General features: G+C 23.5%; 2 protein-coding genes across 8 annotated transcripts in view; one reads left to right on the top strand and one right to left on the bottom strand.

Annotated features, from left to right (window-relative positions):
• LOC126896094 (cyclic nucleotide-gated cation channel subunit A) overlaps positions 1 to 21,673 on the top strand; it is a 125,309-nt gene that overhangs the window by 83,743 nt on the left and 19,893 nt on the right. For all 3 annotated transcript variants that reach the window (XM_050668553.1, XM_050668555.1, XM_050668554.1), the window contains 2 exons: positions 5,923 to 6,084; positions 14,947 to 15,109. In XM_050668553.1, the coding sequence (XP_050524510.1) occupies positions 5,923 to 6,084; positions 14,947 to 15,109 (325 nt within the window). The remainder of the gene's footprint in view (positions 1 to 5,922; positions 6,085 to 14,946; positions 15,110 to 21,673) is intronic.
• LOC126896101 (uncharacterized) lies at positions 7,702 to 20,662 on the bottom strand. 5 transcript variants are annotated; one of them, XM_050668571.1, is made up of 6 exons: positions 20,325 to 20,424; positions 19,284 to 19,393; positions 18,899 to 19,219; positions 10,120 to 10,421; positions 9,131 to 9,352; positions 7,702 to 8,575 (listed from the first exon to the last, which is right to left on the bottom strand). In XM_050668571.1, exons 3-6 carry the CDS (start codon positions 19,212 to 19,214, stop codon positions 7,979 to 7,981), a joined length of 1,437 nt encoding a protein of 478 aa, XP_050524528.1. In that variant the 5' UTR covers positions 19,215 to 19,219; positions 19,284 to 19,393; positions 20,325 to 20,424; the 3' UTR covers positions 7,702 to 7,978. The 5 variants fall into 5 exon arrangements, with proteins under 5 accessions (XP_050524528.1, XP_050524529.1, XP_050524527.1 ...); XM_050668572.1 differs by lacking the exon at positions 20,325 to 20,424 and adding an exon at positions 20,568 to 20,662 and having other exon boundaries at positions 18,899 to 19,393; XM_050668570.1 differs by lacking the exon at positions 20,325 to 20,424 and adding an exon at positions 20,504 to 20,658 and having other exon boundaries at positions 18,899 to 19,393.

Consider the following 21,673-nt stretch of genomic DNA (forward strand, 5'->3'; position numbering starts at 1 on the left):
TTTTATTATTTTACATTCCAACAAAATTCTAATAAACTACTTTTTTTTTAATCTTTTTTTTTTTCTTTTTGGTTTATTACACCTATAAGCCATAAGGTATACACATTAAAAATATTTATAACAGATAAATAAAAATATATATGTAACTAACAAAAGCCAAAAAAATATATATATATTATTTTAAGAGTAATTGAGTTATTAATGATAAAAAAACCTTTCTGTATATAGAATAATCAGCCCCCTGCTGATATGACCTTTATTATTATAAGATAGTTTAAAGATTTGAATTTAACGTAAAAGTTAATTAAATGTAGTCTTCATAAGACCAGAAGTAGCAATAATTTATTCTGATGGCCTATAAATTTTAGTAGCTATCAATTAAAATTTCCCAAGTAGCCATACATGGGTTGATCGAAGATGTACCATAATATACTTGTGTTGATTAGAAGAGTAATTTTCTCGTCTTTCAACGGTCATAAATTATTAAATATAAGATTTCTGTAAGATGAATAAACAGTGAAGTAACAATATTAAATTAGTCTAAAATCACTTAACTTAAACATACTGAATCAAACATGGTTAACAGGATAAAAATACTCGTAATTATAAAATTATTTGCAATTATTTTTATCATTTTTATTTTAATAATGTGATAGACAAAAAACTAAGAAAATTAAGTTTCCTGTATAAGAAAGTTCAATATTTTATCTCCAAAGGAATAAAAAAATATTTTACTACTTAATACTGTAGAGTTTATTAAACTGTACAATTTTTCTTCTTATAAAATTAAACAATGTTCAATAGTTTCAGAGAAAATGATTGCTTTATTCTTAATTTATCACTCTATTTACCGTATACATCTGTTTACTCAATTACGTTGATAAAAAATCTTTTAATTTAAGTATTAACATATCTATTGTCAAAAGTTAGACATTTTTCTTTAATAAAGAATATAAAATGTTAATTTTTAAAATATTTGTCACAATTTAAAGGTCGAAAAAAAATCATGGTTTTTAACATAATAAATTATGTACTCGTAAGAACTACATGAACAGACAAAATTTTATTAAAAATTACTTGGTTAAGATACTTTATAAAACCAAAGACCACATTATAATAATTATAACTAATTTTTATATTAATATTAATAACCATACTTTCACCTCATTTTAATATTTAAATGAAACTTATGATCATTAAAATGTATTTAAATTCTTCAATATAATGAACTTAGAATATTTTTGATAAAACTTTTACTAAATTTATTACTCATAAGTTCAAATAAGATAACATTTTTTTTAACGAATTTCGACTATTATGATAATTTATATATTTTTTGCACAGCTAGAATGCACTATATTTTCTGATCTTCAAATTTGTTTTACTAAAACTAATTTTAATAATTTAATAAAAATGGTTGTTTAAAATATTAGCATAATTAAGCTTAAAATTAACACTAAAAAGTATAATTACGTAGAAACACATTTATGTAATTGTTTTAATTTTTGTTGTAGTAATAAATAATTATTTTTATCTATTTTAGCCGACCCTAAATAGTTAAGAATAATATGAAAGAGAAGAAGAATTATTTTTCGTTAATTACACATTGTTTCAATAGTTTTATTGATGAGTTATTAATTTATTATATAGTAATGAAATAGTCATAAAATTTATACAAAATATACATTTGTTGATTAAAAAAATATTATTCTATTGCATCAACTACCTATTATAAGTATAATAGGTATATTGGTTTCATCTAATGTTCTTAAAGTATGAAAAATTGATAAAAAATTGAATTTACAAAAATTAAAAATATTGTTTTTGTAAAAAAAGATTTATATTCAGATTAAATTTTTACCCGTTCAATTAAATAATTGAACAAAACAAAAAACTGAGTTAAATGTATATTTTTAGCTATATTTTAGTATAAAAGATTATTTAATACATTAAAATTGGGAAATTTTAATGTGTTTTAGCTATTGGATTAAGCTTAAATTAAATTCAATAGTTCAATCACACTTTTTTTTTATTCATATAGAAAAAAACATATTGTCACTTTTTGCATAACAGTGACGATATATTCATGTTTTCGGAGCTTATAGTTTTTAAACACGATTTAATTAAGTATACAAAAGTAAATATATTATTGTTAATAGATTTAAACTGAAACTTAAAGTTTAAGTATTTTGTAAATAATGGAAAACAATTTGTACATGTAACAATATTTTAGTTTGTACGCCTAATTTTGATTTTCACGAAATAACTATATACATTTATAAATCAGCTAAATCTATTACAATTTACTGTGTTGTATAATGGATTTCAACAAGCGTAAAGTTTAACTAAAAATAATTTTTAAAAAGATCTGCTAAAAAATGGTATTTTCGTGATTTCAATATCTTTAATAACTAAGTTTTTTTACTATCTAAATGAATGAAAAAATTGATGAATTAAACATTCATGTATTTGATATAATTCAAAATCATAGATCCGATCCTTTTAAGAAAAATAATAAAAATTTAATGCATTTCATATTTTATACAATATGAATATTATCATCATGGTCGAAACTAGACCTTTATATTAGATGAGGTTAAAAAAAAATTTTTAATTGCATAACGTATTTTTTTCGTAGTCAAACTATCACTTCCGCAAATGTTTAAATTGAAAATAATAAATTATTTCAAATAAAAATTTAAAAAATTAGAAAAAATATCTAACTTATATTTTTATATATATGAAAACAAAATAATATACTTTTTTTTATTATTTTGATTTTTTTTTTAACGATAAACGACGTTTGAATAGTACTATATTTTTGAATTCTTCAATAATATCATCAGTCTCAATTCTTGAAGCCTTATTTCCCAAACTTTTTTTTACTATTTTAACTCTCATAAAATCTATTTATACAGTCATATCTGAATATTCTATAAAATTATTTACAAAGAATCCGGGCTTAATGAATTTTAACTCTAATAATAAAATAATGATTAGATAAGGCCTAATCGAATGGGCAAAGATTTACCTAATAATATAATAGTAGCTGTTATAAAATAAAGCAGTAGTTTTAACCTTTATGATTAGAAACCAAGAAAAATACAAGTATAATTAAATAGTCATTAGTAAAAAGTTCTATGATCATCTAAAATTGTAGAAAATATTTTTAATAAATCCTAAATACCTATTGGACTAGATTCAAATTTATATTTTTTAATCAGCTTTTAAATGTTGAGTTAANCTAGATTCAAATTTATATTTTTTAATCAGCTTTTAAATGTTGAGTTAATTTTAAAATTATGAATAAAATTAATAAATTTTAAAGTAAACAATATTAATCAAGAGTATTGTCTAGAAATGATTTTTTTTTGAACCAAGTTTCTAAGAAATATATTTTTATTTTTCCTACTTTATTTTTTTTATTAATTGTTCAGTATTGCATTATTGTAAATATGCACCTTACGCGTGTTAAATATTATAATAAATAAATATTTTCAACATTAAAAAAGATTCTAATAAAAACCACTCACTCAAAATGAAACTCAGTAAAGTAATTTTATTACGTAAAGTAGAATAAAATATGTTAATATCTTTTGTAATGTTTGGTTGAAAATAAATTTTGTCTTATTCTATCTTAAATGTTTAATTATTTAATTAATTGAATATAATAATTAACATTTTTATCAATTAAATTGTAAAAACAAAAAAAATACACTAATAAAAAAAAATTATGATTTATGTTAAGTCAGCCATTTGAATACATCATAAGAATAAATCACTTGCTCTTACATTTTTTGGAAGTTTATTACCATAATTTTTAAAAAATGTTAAGACGGCGTTTGAGTTATGCAATATTAGTACATATGTGTTAAACAAAGCGTGATCCTTTATATTGTTATGCTAAATCATTTGATTATCTAAGCTTAATAACAACAGGATAAATTAAAATATCATACTTTTTATTTAATATCAATTTATTTTATATCATAATTTTAAATTTATAAACACTATACATTTTTTTTCATTATTTTCCAGTTTGTCGATTATTCAATTAAATTAATAGTATAGTACATTTAACTAAAGATTTATTTTCTGTTACATATGATTCCATTAAATTTATAATCACAAACATATTACTCATATTGCATTGCGGTAATGTAGAGAGACGTATGGCAATGCAAAATAATAATTTCAAGCTGTTCATGCATCCGGAAACAATTAATGCTTGATGAAACAAAGCTCAAAGCCAGCCAGTTTTATAACTACAGCCCCAGTAAACTTTGGATTTATTCGAAGAGCATATTTATATTATGCTGATTTAATTCAGATGAATACATAAGTATCATAAGTTAGTTACATTGAATATTCTATGAAGTGTATGTTCTAACTGAATAGGTTTCTATAAAAAAATTAATCATAATTTTATACCAGCAGATCAAAAAACTTAATTAATTATAGCTCGTCTTTTGCGTATAAACAATAGACAACTATACAATTCAATTGAATTTAACTAGAAACCATAATCATGTATTCATATATATCCTTTAGTTATATCCATAGATATGAGTTTATTTGGACGGTCAATAAACTATTTTCTAAAAGAAATGAGTTTTTTTCATTTTCTTAAAACAATATATATATATGGAAAATAGTTTATTGACCTTCCAAATAAACTCATATCTATGGTTATAAGTAAAGAATAAACATAAAGTGGTCTTGAAGTAATCTATTGTGCTGGTGCTTTTCATTTTGATATTATTTATGTGACTTTTGTGATTTGCACTTTCTAATTATACGAAGGAATCAAAGCAAAAAGCATCACATTGATCTATTGAAGATTGATTTATTAACATTTGTGATTCCTAAAAAACGTCTTTCGCAACCTTTTTAAGAAATTGAATAATTTAAAGATATACCTAATAAATAACAGTGATTTGAGATATTTATATTTCTGCTGTATTTAAGAAGAAAACAAATAATTTTCCTTTTCTATTAATTTTAAGTATGAAATATTCGTTCTCTCGAAATCGTTATACTGTTATTTAGTTTAAAAAAAGAAGTGTATCATACTTCTTTAAAACCTCTTAATAAAAATATAAATTTTCTGTAATGTATGCAGATAATTAATAATTACAAAAAGAATAGTTGTTTTTTTCTTATCATATTAGCGCGTATATTATAAATAAATTCAATGTCTATAAAAAATAATACTCAACACTCTTTATGCAATATTAATTCATCCAAGTTAATTATTCGATTTTTTAATGTTATTATATTATTAAATTAATTGGATCTGTATTTACTAATAAATTAATTAAATATTTCTCGAGGTAAATGGCTTTAAATGTTCAACAATATTAATCAAATATGGCAAATGAAACTTAATTTTATTAAATTTTTATCAGGTAATTTTAATTATTTATAGTTTTAATATGTCTTAATTAAAATTAAATAAACGAAGAACATAAATCGTTTTAATGATTAAATAATTTATAAAACCTTTTTTTTTTTTTTTTTGAATAAATGGAGTGTAAAATTTTCGGTATAAAACTGAAAAAATGCTTATGAAGGGATTTAGAAAATACATTAATATATTACGTAGTCAAATATACATAATAACATGTACAAAATAAAAAAATCAGTTTAAATAATAAAAATAAAACATTACTTTTTATTTTAAAGCATTAGTAGCTTATGCATAATATATTTTATCTTTGATTGATTTAATAATGTGTATTTTTATACACATTATCTTGTTTGATTTTGTATAACATGAGTGAGTATTTAATTAACTTCAAATTTCTAAGAGTTATTCAACATTCGGTTTTGATTATAGAATTGTAAATTTAAATTACTTATATATATTTTTTTTTTGTATATGTAATTATATTACTGACACCAAAATTATTTTTATTTCAGTCAAACAAATGGGGAAGTTCAAGGAAAGTCCACGAAAGGTCCACTGGTCCCGATTGGTTCGAAACAAAAATGGCTGATGCAAAATTAGAAAAAAAACGATCTTCCAAGTGTTTTTGGAGTTCATCATTTGTAGTTGATCCCACGACACATTTCCATTATAAGGTCAGAAACACAAAATTTTTATACTTTATTTTATAATAAAGTCATTAGTTATTAATAAAGACCGAAAAGTTGTTTTGTATTTTTAGTTTAAGTATATACTCAAAGATGTTTTAAAAACATTTAAATCCATAGATATTTATAACTATAAAAAAAAATTACATTAATTTGTAACTTATTTAAACATGAAAAATGTTAATACCTTACTCAATGACAAATAATCGTATTTTAATTTACACCAAAATGATGTTTTATGACTTTTAAAACTAAGTTTTGTCTGTTGTGTATAAAATTTGAACTAAGAATACTTCATTCTTTAGTTTCTCTCAAAATGAGCATAAATACGAATACGACTTATAAAGGTCAAATAATATTTACCAAATCATACTTTCATCATTTTATAAATGCGTTTTCTATTTTATACATTATGAATATTATAAACACAGGCAAAACTAGACCTTTATATAAGATGAGTTGAAAAAAAAAATTTAATTGCATTACCTCTTTTTTCATTGTCATACTATCATTTACGCTAATGCTTAAATAGAAAATAATAAATAATTTAAGTAGCATTTATATAAAATAAAATATTTCAAAAATTAAAAACAAAATCTAACTTATTATATTTTTATATATATGAAAACAAAATGATATTCTTTTTTTTTTATTATTTTGATCCTTTTTTTTAAATTAACGAAGATTGAATAGTATCATATTTTTGAATTCTTCAATAATATCATCAGTCTCAATTCATACTTATATCATTTTATAAATGCTTCCTTGATTAATGGTATAAACTAATGCAATGAGAGAGGATAGATAAAAATAAAAAAATTCTTAAGGATTTGAACTACATTACCTGTATATTTGAAGCGTAACTCCGCCTGGACTGAGCTATATAAGCTGCTTGTATTACGAAAATATTTACTGAATAAGTTGAAATAAAATGTTTGTATCATTATCTTGTGTTATATAATTTTTTAGTAAATTACATATATGAGTGATCGGTTTATTATAAACCACTCGATTACTCTCAAAATAAATACGATATTGAAACAATAAAATGTTTTCGTTTTTTAGTTAGATCAACTATTAATAACTTTTTAAAATCATTCCTTATAATCATACACGAACAAGAATTTTGTTAAGTTTATCCGAACACACCATAAAAAAGTATATTAATTAACTTATTATTATTTTATTAATTGACTTGAAAAATTATTTCCGATAATATATTTTAAGTGGATTGAAGGGGTTAATCTGCCCTTAAAATGAATAATATTTTTGCGTTACCATATTATCCTATGATAGAATTACACAAACTTCAAAAAGGAACAAGCAAAATTTATAAATTATAGAGATGTCAACTTTTTTTTTTTAATAGCTACGTACAAATTTAACTAGAATATAAAATAGTAAATTATCTAATTAAGAAAATGACTAATTTATACGTGTATAATTGTTTTTATTTTTTGAGTAATTGAGTTATTAGTAGAATAAATTTGAAGTTCTTATAATAATTCATATCAATTAATATGAGTGAACTTATTCTTACTCAACAAATTTATTGCACTATTTTTATATTGTGTTGATGACTTCATCAAATTCTTTAGACTAAAGTAAATAATACTACAACAATTAATGTTATATTTCATAATGCATTACTTAAAACAAAATAATGGGTTACATTGTTTGCAAACTTTATTATCAAAATTAGTTAAACTATTGATAACTATTTTTATCTGCTGCATTTAATAATACAAAATCATTTAATTACACATTCTATTTGATTATATTATGCATTCTTAGATAAATTTTTTATTTTTTTTAAATATATAATAATATAAAATGGTTTTATAAATGTTTTCGTGTAACATTTTTAGTTAGTTAAAATTTTTTAGGTCGAATCGTCTGAATAATCTGGGTCACTATCAACTGGCTTCTTTTTCCTGGTAGATACACGGCGAGTTATTTTAGTTAAATCCCTAGGTGATTTGGGAGGTTCTTCTTCGACAACTGGCATCAATTTAAAATTTTTTGTATTGTTATTAATTTTTTTTTTTTCAGCTACTTTTTCTGCTACTTTTTTATGAACTTTACTAGCCTGAATCTTAAGCATAGATGCAGCATGAAGAGATAATAGTGGCCCTCTTAAAATACCATTTGACTTCTCTTCAATGTCGTTTGCTTCAGGAATTGCAGCTTTCAATTCTTCTAAAGTACAGCAGTAACCTTTGCCAGATGACTTTGTTTTTCCAAAATACTTCCAATTAGTTTTATCGCAGAATTCTCGACTTCCACAAATTGGCTTTAGATCACTAAAAGGATCATTAGTGCAGACAATTCCTATACTTTCGTTGGTATTTTTATCAATTACTACCTTCCACAGCCACTTAGGAACTGGAATTCGTTTGTTAGTTGTTAAATATATTGGTTTGTTATTGATAGTCATTTGACCATGAGTACCAGTATATACGGTGAATGTAGAATTTTTCTGAAAAGTAATTAGTAAAATTATTCTAGTAAAATAGCATTAAAATATTAAATTAAGTAGGAACAAAAACGATTGAATGTGATACGGGGCTGTCATGAAATAACACAATGGTGAAGGAAAAAATTTTTGTTCATTTAATATATTTTTTTTTAATTGTATGAAATTTTGAATAATAATTTTTTTTTAGAAGCAACCTATAGAATAACCCTATACATCGAAAAATTGCTAATATAAACGATTAAATATGATTAATCAAAGGTGTGCAACCCTCATCCCTTTCATGGCAGCCTGGTGATTTAGTTCAATCATTAATATCTGAGATGTTACCAAAATCAATAAAATTATCACGATAAGAGCAACACATTTGAAATTCTAGATAATTATAAAACTAGTTGCTAAAATCTTCATACATTTTATTAACTATAAAATATTCTAAAAAAGAATAATTCAAAAAATAAAATTTGAAAACATGTAACGAATTCATAAAAAATCTAATATTTATACTTTCAATCTAATAATATGGAAAAAATTGAGTAATCATAACTTTAAACTAACCTTTTTACTTAAACGTCTAACAGATGATTCAATTTGGCTCCAAGTTTTCATATTAATAGACTGCCATTGTGGTGTTATATTTGCAAAGTAAAAAGTACCTTCTTTTTCTTCTGATGAAACAAAATCACCATTACTTGCTAAATGACCTTTAGCCATAAATGATGTTGTATTAATTCGATCTGGCAATTTGTAAAAATCTTCAAACAAAGCTTTTTGATGATTCTGTAGTCAATATGATTTTACATTTATAATAATAGTGTTCTTGTATGATATTGAGAAAATAGCGATTATTAAAAATGAATTAAAATGTATTAAGTATTTTAAATTTGTCATTCTGCCTATTGTACTTCTCAGTTTGATTTAAATAATCATAATGCTACTCTAATTATCTAAATCCTGTTATAAATAAAACATTAAGTTTTTGGTATATTCATAAATAGATTTGAATGTTTAACATTGTGCTTATTAATTTTTAATACAATTTATATATTATTTTTTTTTTGTTTATTTTTAAATTTCATGTCTACTTATATTATATTTTTATATTTATTTATAAGAACTTGGTCTATTTTAATTGAATAGTATATTAGTATACTACTCATTTTAGGTTACGGATAGAATAATACACCTGTATTCCTTTGGCAACTCAAAATATATAAAAAGCTTACCTAGGTATTATAATTATTTTATACTAATGAAATTATCTATATATTTTCATTATTCATCATGTTTGTTATTGTTGTATCTACAAAATTAGACTAAACTTTTGTTTCTAGGGCAGTTAACGTTAATGGAGGTATTTTTTACCGTTTCTAGTTATCTGGCCAAACAACAAAATTTTATTTTTATTTATACGCTTTGAAGTTTTAGATTTACTTCTAGCCGAATAACTAAATATATGTATATGTATATATATAAAACAAATTATTTTGAATAAATGTTATAATTTTTTCATACTTGAGAAACTTAAATATTTTTCAACACTTTACCTTTGTATAAAAGCATGCCACGTAGTCTGGAAATAGGTTTCTATTTTCTCCGACAAGGAACTTAGTTGGTCTTTCATCTGGTTTTCCTACTTGAGACATGGTAGCGCCGTCTAAGTCATACTTTACATAGAAAGTCTTGGAAAGTTGTGCGTCAAAACATATTTTTAAATCAACAATGTCGCCTCGTTTTACATATAATAATTGAGATTTTTTTTTTACTTTTTCTAAGCATGGGTCATCTGTAGCCACAAGTTTTGCTTCAATTTTGTCACTGTCAATTTTATTTGAACTTCTTGACCTTACTGAAAATATTTCAATTTTTTTACAATATGTACTATTATTTTATGATTTCGTCAATTTCTAACAAAAAGATTGAGTGAAATTTATTTTAACATTTCACTATCAACACTTTTACAATATATAATGTACTATGAATCAAATTATCAAACTATGTTGTGTTTTTATATTTATTATACGTACCAAGCTTACAAAATTCTGGAGTAATTTCAGTGTAAGGAAAAACATGTTCTACAAAATTAAATAATAATAGTAATGTAAAGAAAACTAGTTTTAAAAACATTATATGAACGAAAATAACTTTATAATATATAAATTCAAATTCTGCTAAACTTTCAATAATAGTTGTTAAAATACAATTTAATATAAATACTGATTGTCATTAAATTGTACAAGTGTTTAGAACATTTGTATTGTACAATACAACGATCAAAAACGTTAGATGTGAGATACATATAATATTTATTTGTATAGGCTTTTAATTATGGTTGTTTACTTATTTGCATTAAACCAATTACAAAAAATTACCTATCATATTCAAATATAAATAAACCGTAAAACTTAAAGCTTATGTTGCTCTGATGATTACAAATACATGCATATCATGTAGTATATATAAGTACTTAAATTTGTAAATGACTTTCAAAACTTTTGGTGAAATTGTAAAATTCATTATTTTAAAAGAATTTTATACTTTTAACAGTTCTAACAAATGATCATTCCCTCAAAATTAAAAAAATTAAATTTCATCTTTACTTAATAAATTCTTTTTAATTTGTGACATATATTTTTTTTCAACAATATTCTCAAATTTTATGTCGAATGAAAATTTTTACTATTACTATTTACTAATTACTTTTAAACAAAACTATAAGTTTTTTTTTTAAGAATAAAAAAAAATTTAATTAATTAAAGAATTTTTTCTATTTTTGTTTCTTTGATACAATATTATAAACTGACGCAATTCACTTAAAAAATTTATGTTCATATTTTCATGATAAACAAAGTTCATACAATAAAAAGTTTGATGCCTTAGCAATTATAAATTCATTATCAAGTTATACTTCATAATTAATATAAAGGTATTAGCAGTTAGATGATATACTAAAAATGCTATTCGTACAAATAGTTGTATAAACTTCAATCACTTATTATAATAATTGTAATTATAATAAATAAATTAAAATTATAATGAAAACACTATCAATATATTATTTCCGTTTGTGATTTTTTCCCTAACAAAATAAATTGTTTGCGTTTTATTACTATAAACTTTAATACTTGAATTTTTGTTATTTTTCCAATTGGGTACTCACTATAAGTTAATTTTTTATTATTTATTATTTTTTATTAATTATTACTTATCTAGTCTTCTATTTATATAACTACGTAGTCAGGTTTAATAAAGAAGCTGCGTTAAGTATCTTTATCTCAGTTTACGATACGTCAAAAACAAGAAAAAAAACAGTTATCCAATAAAATTAGTTATATGTAAGCTGACTTCATAATTAATTAAAAAAATAGATACAGATGTATTTCATATTTTATGCCTAGTCTACATAATAGCTAAAACTATTGACGGCATATAAATTATTATTTTTATAATTTTTATTATTGTCTTTTTAATATTTTCGACTTTTAATAACTTTTCTGGCCATTAAAATAGTAATATAGAATTATTGGAATTAAAACTAAAGTTATGATGGTAATTTTTCATATATATACATTGCAAATGTAATTTAATAAATTAAAATTATAGATATATATTTATTTATTATAATTTAACTAGAATAATATATTGAAATGTACTTGATTTATGAAGTCTCTTACAACTCATTGCATATATTTTATGTAACTACACTATATTATTTTAAATTACTTAATTAATTACCGTTTAGTGTCTATTAATCAATCAATAAATGGCATTTTGATTAGCAGTTGTTAATACACATACATTAAATAATTACATCTGTAGTATCTGCTAATAAAATAATATTAATTCAATATCAAACAAATATTTTTTAAGTAAAATCGATTTTGTCATGATAATTTATTATAATTACTATTAAATTTATACTTGTTGAATCCTTTAAATTGTAATTTTCTATTTTTTTTTATTAACTAAAAGATTAGATTTTTAATCCTAATTGCTTGAAGTTCTATACTGCAGAGTAATCATTATTATTAAAACAAACCAAAAATAAGATAGTGTAAACACTTTTTTCCAGAAATAAAATGTGTTACTATAATTTTAAGTAAAATTAATTTTGTTACTAAGTTTATTTCAAAAAGTTGTCTAAAATATTATAGAAAAATTTATTTTTTCACCAGTAAGCAATATATTAGTAAAACCATAATATTATTGAACATATATGCTTTATCACATTTTCAGTAAAATATGCAAAGAAATATAGTAAAACTGTTCTAAAAATTCAATAAGCTAACACTTCACGACATCGAAAAAAAAGCGATTTTTCCTTTTCCCCAGAGTTATAGCTTCGACCTGAAAAAGTAAGATTGAGTGAGAAAATAACATTACTTTGAAGTCGATCATATTTTTTTTTTCATTTTAGTAGAACAAAAATAAAAGTGTTTTCCGAAATGGATTTTATATATCAATGTACAAATTACATACTTTCATCTGATCAACACCCAATTTGCTTAAATAAGTTGTACATAAATTAATTTTTAACGTAATTTTAGTAATTTTCATTATGATACATATCCCTGTCCAAATAGCAAACGCTCTTGTTTAAAATGCATAATAACAAGTAATAGAAAGCTATGTTTTAAATAAAAATGTGTTGTTTTTACTTTGAAGTACTTCAACACGCCGTATTTTTTTATATTGCAATTACAGTGTGTTATTCCGTGATTGTTTGTATTTATCGGATAAATACCAATTCTACTATTTCAAGCGTTTACAATGTTTACTTTATCTCGTGACAACGGTGCTGCGATGATTTAACATTAAATTTTTACTTTCTTGGAGTAAATATAATTTTAAAAAGTAAATAAGAAAATTTATCATCAGCCTCTTTTATATTATTTTTATCCATGATAAATATATTTATAAATTAATTCAGAGCTTACAGAGGGGCAGTTTAATTAGTAGAACTATACAAGGCTCGCACCTTGGACATAAATTTGTAAAAATATGATATAAAAAAACCCGGCATAGTGGTGACGTGACATAGATGGGTCAAGTATAATGATATCTGACAGTGATTAAAATCACTATCATAAAAAACTCTTCTATACAAATCTTTAGATAGTGATTAATTTTAAAAAATTGATATATATAAAAGTGTCAGACTTTCCGAAACACTTTCAAAAGTTAAGTTAATAAAGTTAATTTTTTGTGAAAAAATTGTCATTTTGTATCCCCCCTGTGGGCAGATAAAGGGTCAGATTTATAAAAAAAAATATACCAAATAAAAGTTAAAGACATCATGCATCTATAAAAAAAAATTATATTAATTTGGTTATTTTTAAAAAAGTTGTAGCAGTTTTAAGTAAGAAAAATTTTAATAATGTCAAAAATTAGCAATTTTTAAATTTGTAATTTTTTTGTGTTTTCCCCCCGTTACAGAGAACGAGGGAAAATTTTTCAATTTTTGAGGGTAATTTCTTCGACTAGATACGATTTGTGATCTTTTGACGTATCGTTGAAAGCAATCGGTTCGGTGAGAGCTGAGAAAAAGTGGTAACAGACACAAAATAAAACACATCATAGTAAAACAAATACCTTCTCAGCTTCGCATCGAAGCTATTAGGTCTAACTTTTATAGAAATAGACTGTAACAAAACAGCGACTAAAAAGACTTTAAAAATGGTAATTATCAAAAAAGACTTAGTACCTCATAACGAAGTCTATAATTATTTTTCCTAATATAGTCCTACTTTCAATTGAATTACAAGCATTACATAGAATTGGTTTGTAGCTACAAATTGGCTACAGATTGTACTAGTGTATATCTATAACGCATACACTACACATGCTGCAAACCCACTCTACGTATAAAAATGCTTGTAGCACAATAAGTACTAATCCTAAAGTTGTTATCGACCTATCAAACATTTTTCTAAGATAAATACGGTTATTTTAAAATTTTCAAAAAATTAAAATTAAATATTTTTTATTAAAATTAAATAATTAAAAATATAATTTAAATGTAGCCTATGAATGCAAAAATAATTAAAACGGAAGTTTAATCGTATCGATGTATTGTAACAATTATAAAAGTTGTTTATTATATCTGTTTCACTCTGTGAATAGTACAGAAGAAAAACGGTAAAAGTTAATTTTTTTCGATTTCTATTTTGATTTTATGATTTATTCAGTGAAAAATGTTTTTATTTTTATAAATGTCTATATTTATTTTATAATTGATAGAATCAGCACTTATTACTTTATTTTTGTTCTGCTGAAAAATGAACCGTTGTTGTTTTTCTTCTGTACCTTTTATACCTTTTTCCTACTATTTTTCATAAATAATCAATTACATTGTTTTATTATTTAATTTTTAGTGGCTCATGTTGGTCACGGTTACCATTCTTTACAATCTAGTATTTGTAATTGGCAGAGGAGTGTTTTGGGAACTCAATAATTCTATGCCAACTATCTGGTGGATATTAGATTACGCTTCGGATGGAATTTATATGGTAGACACTTTAGTACATGCTCACGAAGGTAAGATGTATTTTTATTTTTAAATTTACATATAATTATATTTATAACTAATTAAGACGTTACAATTAAATGTTTTCTTTTAACGCTACTTATGTGTTGTTAATGTAATATGTGTAGTAAATTATCACATAATTTTCATAATTTTCGAATTGATACTAGGAGTTTTACAATAAAAACCAAGTGTACATGAATTATTTTTACATTTATATATAAATTAACATAAATAATTTATACATTTTATTAATTATTTGATAATAATTTTGTAAAGAAATATATTTTCAAAAATTTTGTTTGATATTGGGGAAAAAACGCTAGATATATTTGTTATAGAATAGGTGGGGGGCGGTGCAGCGTAGGTTTTTGTTTGTAAGTTAGTCGAAAACCGGACAGCGAATGATGAGTCCGGCTCACTTACGCGCACCTATAGTTTTTCGTATATAAAATGTTTGATATAAAATAAAAAATACAGTCCATTATTATAGAATAAAAATAAAGTGTTTTTATTCAAAGTTTAAAATATCGTAAGCTACCGATCAAATAGGTTCATTTTATTTATAAGTATTATCTTTCATCGAAAAATTATACAATTGAAATTGTAAAAAAATCTTATTATATTTAAATATAAAATAAAATAAATAATTTACAATTTTACTAGTTATTATTATTCTTTACAGATAAATGTGTTCAGCCTAGTAAAAGTTTCATGGCTCTATTTTTGTTAGCACTAAACATTTTTTTCTGAATGAACCAAATTCCCTTATTTCCTATTTATAACCATTTTGCGTCCTCCCTTTAAACTATTTCTCATTTCTACAATATTCATCCCACGATCTATTTTTTTATTTATCGACCAATCTGAATTTTACATATCTACAACTCGAAATAAAAACCGATCTTACATTGTCTTAAAAGTTCCTTTTACATTGGAACCATTTTGATCACTCTATACTTAAATTATGGATACATATTAATCAAAATCACTTGATTATTGGTTATACGTTTCAGTAAATTTAAATTTAAGTTGATCACTCTAACTATGTTAAAGCGCATTTACAATATAGTCTATTTAGAAAGAGAAATATTAATGGACTAAATTTTACCAACTTGATAACTTTACCATAATATTATCAGTGTGGAATACCCCAAGTCCAATTTTATTTTTGTATAACTCCATTGACAATTTTTTATTAATATAAACTTTCAGAAACTTACTTTAAATTTACCAAATAATCTGCTATGTGACAATAGATAAAAATTCTGTCATCAAACTTGGTTTTATTTATTACTTCTTAATAGTTTTATCATTTGAAAGAAGTTAAAAATGAAAAACACAAGCTTATCTGTATTCTAAATCTTATTGCATGTTAAAATCTTTTGTTAAATCACATGTTTTTATAACTTTTCTAAATTAAAAACTTGTTTTCTGATGTTTGTTAACCATCAAAACAGTCCATTATTAAAACTTTCTGAAGAATTTCTATTCATTTTATTATAATGTTTTACTTCACTACAATTATGCCAAGTAAATTAACACGAACCCGTGATTCTTCAATAGTTATCTACTTTAATAGAGTAGGCAGTTGTGTTCTTGTTTGTTTACGTACTTAAAAATATTTTGCTGTAGACATAATTTTTCAATTTTTCATGAGCATCAATACTTATTTGTATATTATATTTACTTATATTTATATTTATTTTTTAACAACAAAAACTAAGTGTTATCAAAGCGCCCGGTTGTCTAAAGTTGAGTAACGAGTGAGTAATTAGGTTTGTTTGTCACCAACGTCTTTTGCTGATTAGGGTCAGGTTAGGTAAATTTTGAAAGTATTATTCAGAAACGCATTCAGTGTATACACATATATAATAAACAGACAAAACATTGGGTTTGGATTATAAACGAGCAACAACTCGGAAGCTGTGTAACTGCGAGGGCAATTTTGTTTGCGTTGTTTCCGTAGTTTTTCTATTTTGTCTTGAAGTGTAATAAAAAAAAAAAATTAATTGCGCTATGTGCAAGAAATATTTAAATAACTGAATACTATTGTGAATGTTTAATGACGTGGTTTAATCACCACTGACCTAGATATAATATGTATAAAATTAAAATTTAACAATTTATAAACAATGTGTGAGAATTGTTAGTTTAATCAATTATAATATATTATGCGTTCAGGTACGTACGACGTAAGGTATTGATAACATCAGATAAAGTTGGTAATCTTCTAATAGTAATTTCCCGTGTTTGTTTTTACTAAACAAAAGAACGCTTACTGTCGTTTTACGATCTTGTCTTGAAAAATGTCAACGCTTATTCCCTTAAGCGTTTTTTTTGTTTGTAGTCTCCATAATCATAAGAATTATCAATGATAATATCAAAAACTTTTCTCTTTTACATTACTAAATTTAACTCACTTTTTTTATTGGTATATACCTGGCATTATTTTTCAATGACACTCCAAGCACAAAGCTCTAAGATATATATGCATATTTAATGTTCACTATTAAATAAAAAATTTGTATTTTATTTTTAAACTAAGGCTATTCAGCGAATATGCTTTTATTATTATGATGAAAAATTAAAATGCGTAATCAACAGCTAATTATAGTAACAATATTAATTTTCCTTCCTGAAATAATTACCACAATAAATCTAAAATGAATAGTAAAGATTTTGAATTTTAGTAATACCCAATAATTTTAATCCGCGTACTGTTAAAGGCAGTAAGTACAAAAATATCAAAAATGAGATCCAGACTTACAATTGTTTTAATAATTCTATTCATATTAGATCGATAATTTTAGCGGTTGGTGTGTTATATTAGTTATTGCATATTATAAAACTGAAACAAGAGGAAAATTAGCTTTTAACTTATGCAAATTTTCCAACCTGAATAAAATAGGCGAAATTGTTAGCAATTATAATTTATACCCTTAAATTCTGTCTGTATAAAATTTGAAAATTCATTTTTTTTTAATTGTTAAATTAATATTTTTCTCTGAAATAGTTATAATCAAATAAGTTTTTTTAAATATTTAAATTATAAATAGATGAATATTGTCATATATCTAATATAAGCTGAGAGATTTAATAAAAGTTTACGTTTAATTCAATTGTTTACTAACTTTATCAAATTTCTTAATTTTGTAGCAATTTTTAAATGCTTAACAATAATTTATTGTAATTATTCATTCCAACACTAATGATGTATTTTAGTAAAATCACAACTTTTGTCTAAATCTAAGTCCGTTTATTTAAAATCATTAAAATCCAACGAAACTATGTTTTGTCAACAATGTCAAAATATATCTTCATACTTTTAAGTTACTTATTAATTATTTCGTTATTTTATTGTTATTTTAATTATTAAAAATCAGTAGATAACTTTTGTTTTTTATTTTTCAAGTTAGTAAGAAACTGTTAAATAAATCAATAAAAATTAATTCAAATTTGTCTTAAACTTAAAATTAACCTAAAATTTAATTTGGACCTTGTGTCATAGCCAAAATACTCTTTTTCCGAATATTTTAATTAAAGTTTCCGAGATAAATAATATTTACGTAGCAATTGAAATAAAATAAATTTAATTAATAATTATATTAAATTTATTTTTAATAATTCTTTTTCAACACAAATTGTTGAATTTTGTTCGTTATTTACAAAAATACTCGTCGGCACGTTTTCAAACTAATGTACGAGACACTTCAAATATAATTATAAAAATACTGAATACTTGTTATTCAAATACTTAACTAACTTAAATCAAATATATAGAATTCGAAAAAGATTACCTTGGTAAATTTCTTTCTCTCTCTCAAATCTCAACTCTTCTGAATATTTCAATATTGAAGTTGCATTAGACCAATGATAGGATGCTTTATTACATTTAGTATAATAAGTTTGTTTATCTGGTGTATCTGGGCAAGTATGACTAATTTTAGTTTGAAAATGGCTACTATTACCAGAACGAGCAAACAAAGACGTGGCCTTTGAATATTTTAATGTTTGGGTGTTTTTTGCTTGTTGAAAAACGGTAGTTAAATTTTCGGGTAATCCCGAAGACGCAATTGCGCATTTTTGGACTAGAAATGTCACACTAATTAACATTAAAGCTGAAAAATTGTTGTTTGATGTAATATAAAATAGTGAACTGGCCAGATATTTTACAAGACATACAGTATTTGTTGCGCCATTTTTTTCATTTGATTTTGGTTGGATTCTGTTATTGAAGAAAAGTTTCTTTGTAGATTGAACGTCGTTAATTAATAAACAATTATAATGATACTCTAAAAATAAAAAGGTAAATTATTCAATTTGAAATAGTTTTTAATTTGTTTATAAAAATTATTCATAGTTAAAATTTTTCAAATTTATATTTTTAGTTTTAAGTATAGCTATTAAAATAATCTATAGTTTATCGCCCAATTGAATTCGAGTGTAAAACACTTTAAAATAAAATTAACGAAAAAAGTCTAATAGTATTATACTGCTATAAAATTGCTAAAAATTGACGTTGTATTTAATAAATTTCACTATGGTCTAACGTCTCATAATAATGGTTTATAAACCATAAAATTAAAACCAAAAAAATTTTGGCAAAGAAATGATTCAATTGTTAGATGAAAAAATATATTTTTTTAAATATTTTGTTTTGTTTTCTAATTTAGCTTTCATATATATGTATTAATAAATTAATCATGTATCAATATGATATATTATATAATATTCAATATGAAATGTAAAATTTTCTAAATTACTTATTTTTCTTTTGATATAATCATAAGTTTTAGTTTTTAATCTAACAACAAAGTCTTAATTAAAGTAATTTGATAGTTTAAAATTGCATTGCAATTAGATTATTCATTTTTAAATTTATTTTTTAATACATTTTCCTGATTAATTTTAAAACTTGTTTTAGAATTTATGTTCTTGAAGTCTAGGGAAGTTCTTTAGTAAAAGTTACTGCCACAAAATAGTTTGTTCAAACAAAAGACATAATTTTTTATCATTGTATCAGACACTATAAATTTCACTTTTATGTACAAAATTTACTGTAAACATATTAAATTACAGTGATTAAACAAAACGTTTAAATGGCGTTCATAAATTGAAATTGAATGTTTAAAATTAGTAGTCAGTTTATGATTACATTATCAGACTTTTAAATAGTTGCTTTAATATTTTTATTGTATGTGTATTAAGAATGAATTGGCTTACTGAGTCATAATTTTACGCTGTTTTAATCCGAAAAATGTCTCGATGGCAAAAAAAGTATCATAAAACGTTAACACTTTGGCGACGGTGTTGTTATTCCATTCTGTGTTAGTCAAAATTAAAAAGAAAATCCCAAAACCGTTAATAAATGTGTCATTGTGGCATTAATCAATGTTTCTTACTAGAGTAATGATTCCAAGACGGCATTAAGCCACGCTGTTAAAAAAAAAAAAAATTTTTTTTTACCCGACCATTAGTCGTTGTACTGTGAAATCGACAGAATACAAATTTTGCCATTGTTATGCTGTTGTCGTTGGTAACTGAACGTTATTGTCTAGTCGGTGGTCAATTATTAATTGGCAATAATAAACGACGCTGGCGTAGTTTAGCTATAACAATAACGACATAATACAATCATTAACATAATCGTATGCATCGGGTTAAGGCCAACGCAAAGTTAGTTGGTACACACCGCAGCACCAAATACACAAAGTTGAAAACTTTAGGTTGTTAAAATATTATACTGAATTTTCCAAAACCACTTGGAAACGTTTTACCGAATCCGTCCAGAATTCGTCGGTGTGGTAGAGTTTAACGCCAAGTCACGTGACACCGTGTAGATTTAACGCCGAGATTCACCAAATTACAAAATATCACGTCTTGTACTACCTATCGCGAGTTCTGATAAATTAACTCAACATTTGCCCACGACTTTTTGAAGTTCACAAATTATAATTACAATAGCTTGGAGTGTATTTATGTATGTACGCGTATGTTCAAATTTTTCGTCACCGTGGCCAACTTTTAATACAAAAGTGCCGTTGTCAAGTTTTGCTCGTATAAATAATTAAAAGTTTACCCGAAGAATGTTATTTCCAATCAATTTCAAAACGAATTTTATCAAGTTTTAATTAATATTAACAATTAAGTTCATTCGGAGTGCTGACTATTAAATACGACACGACATCTTCAAAAACATAAAATACAATTTTATTTCAGAAGTTAATTGTATTTTGTGTTCTAGAATTTTCAAAAAATAAATTCGATCCACTACTCTCTTCCTATTCCCTTAAAATTGTATCGACTTTAGTTTTTTAAATCGAGACACGTGTTTGAACGGCCTACAAATAAGAAAATTATCCACTAAGAATCGATTCACTAAATTAGATTATCATTAACTTTTCAGCTCTGCAAGTTATATATCGATTTCGACTTTTTATAAAAAATAATTTAATCCTCTGGGTAGAGAAAAAATTATACATATCACTGATTAAGTCAGGTTAGTAGATGATAATTTTTTTTAAGTACGCAAAAACCAGACAAGATATTAATGTCATACACAATCATGTGGT

The sequence above is a fragment of the Daktulosphaira vitifoliae genome, unplaced genomic scaffold (assembly GCF_025091365.1).
Source record: "Daktulosphaira vitifoliae isolate Bord-2020 unplaced genomic scaffold, ASM2509136v1 Scaffold_1, whole genome shotgun sequence".
Lineage (NCBI taxonomy): Eukaryota > Metazoa > Arthropoda > Insecta > Hemiptera > Phylloxeridae > Daktulosphaira > Daktulosphaira vitifoliae.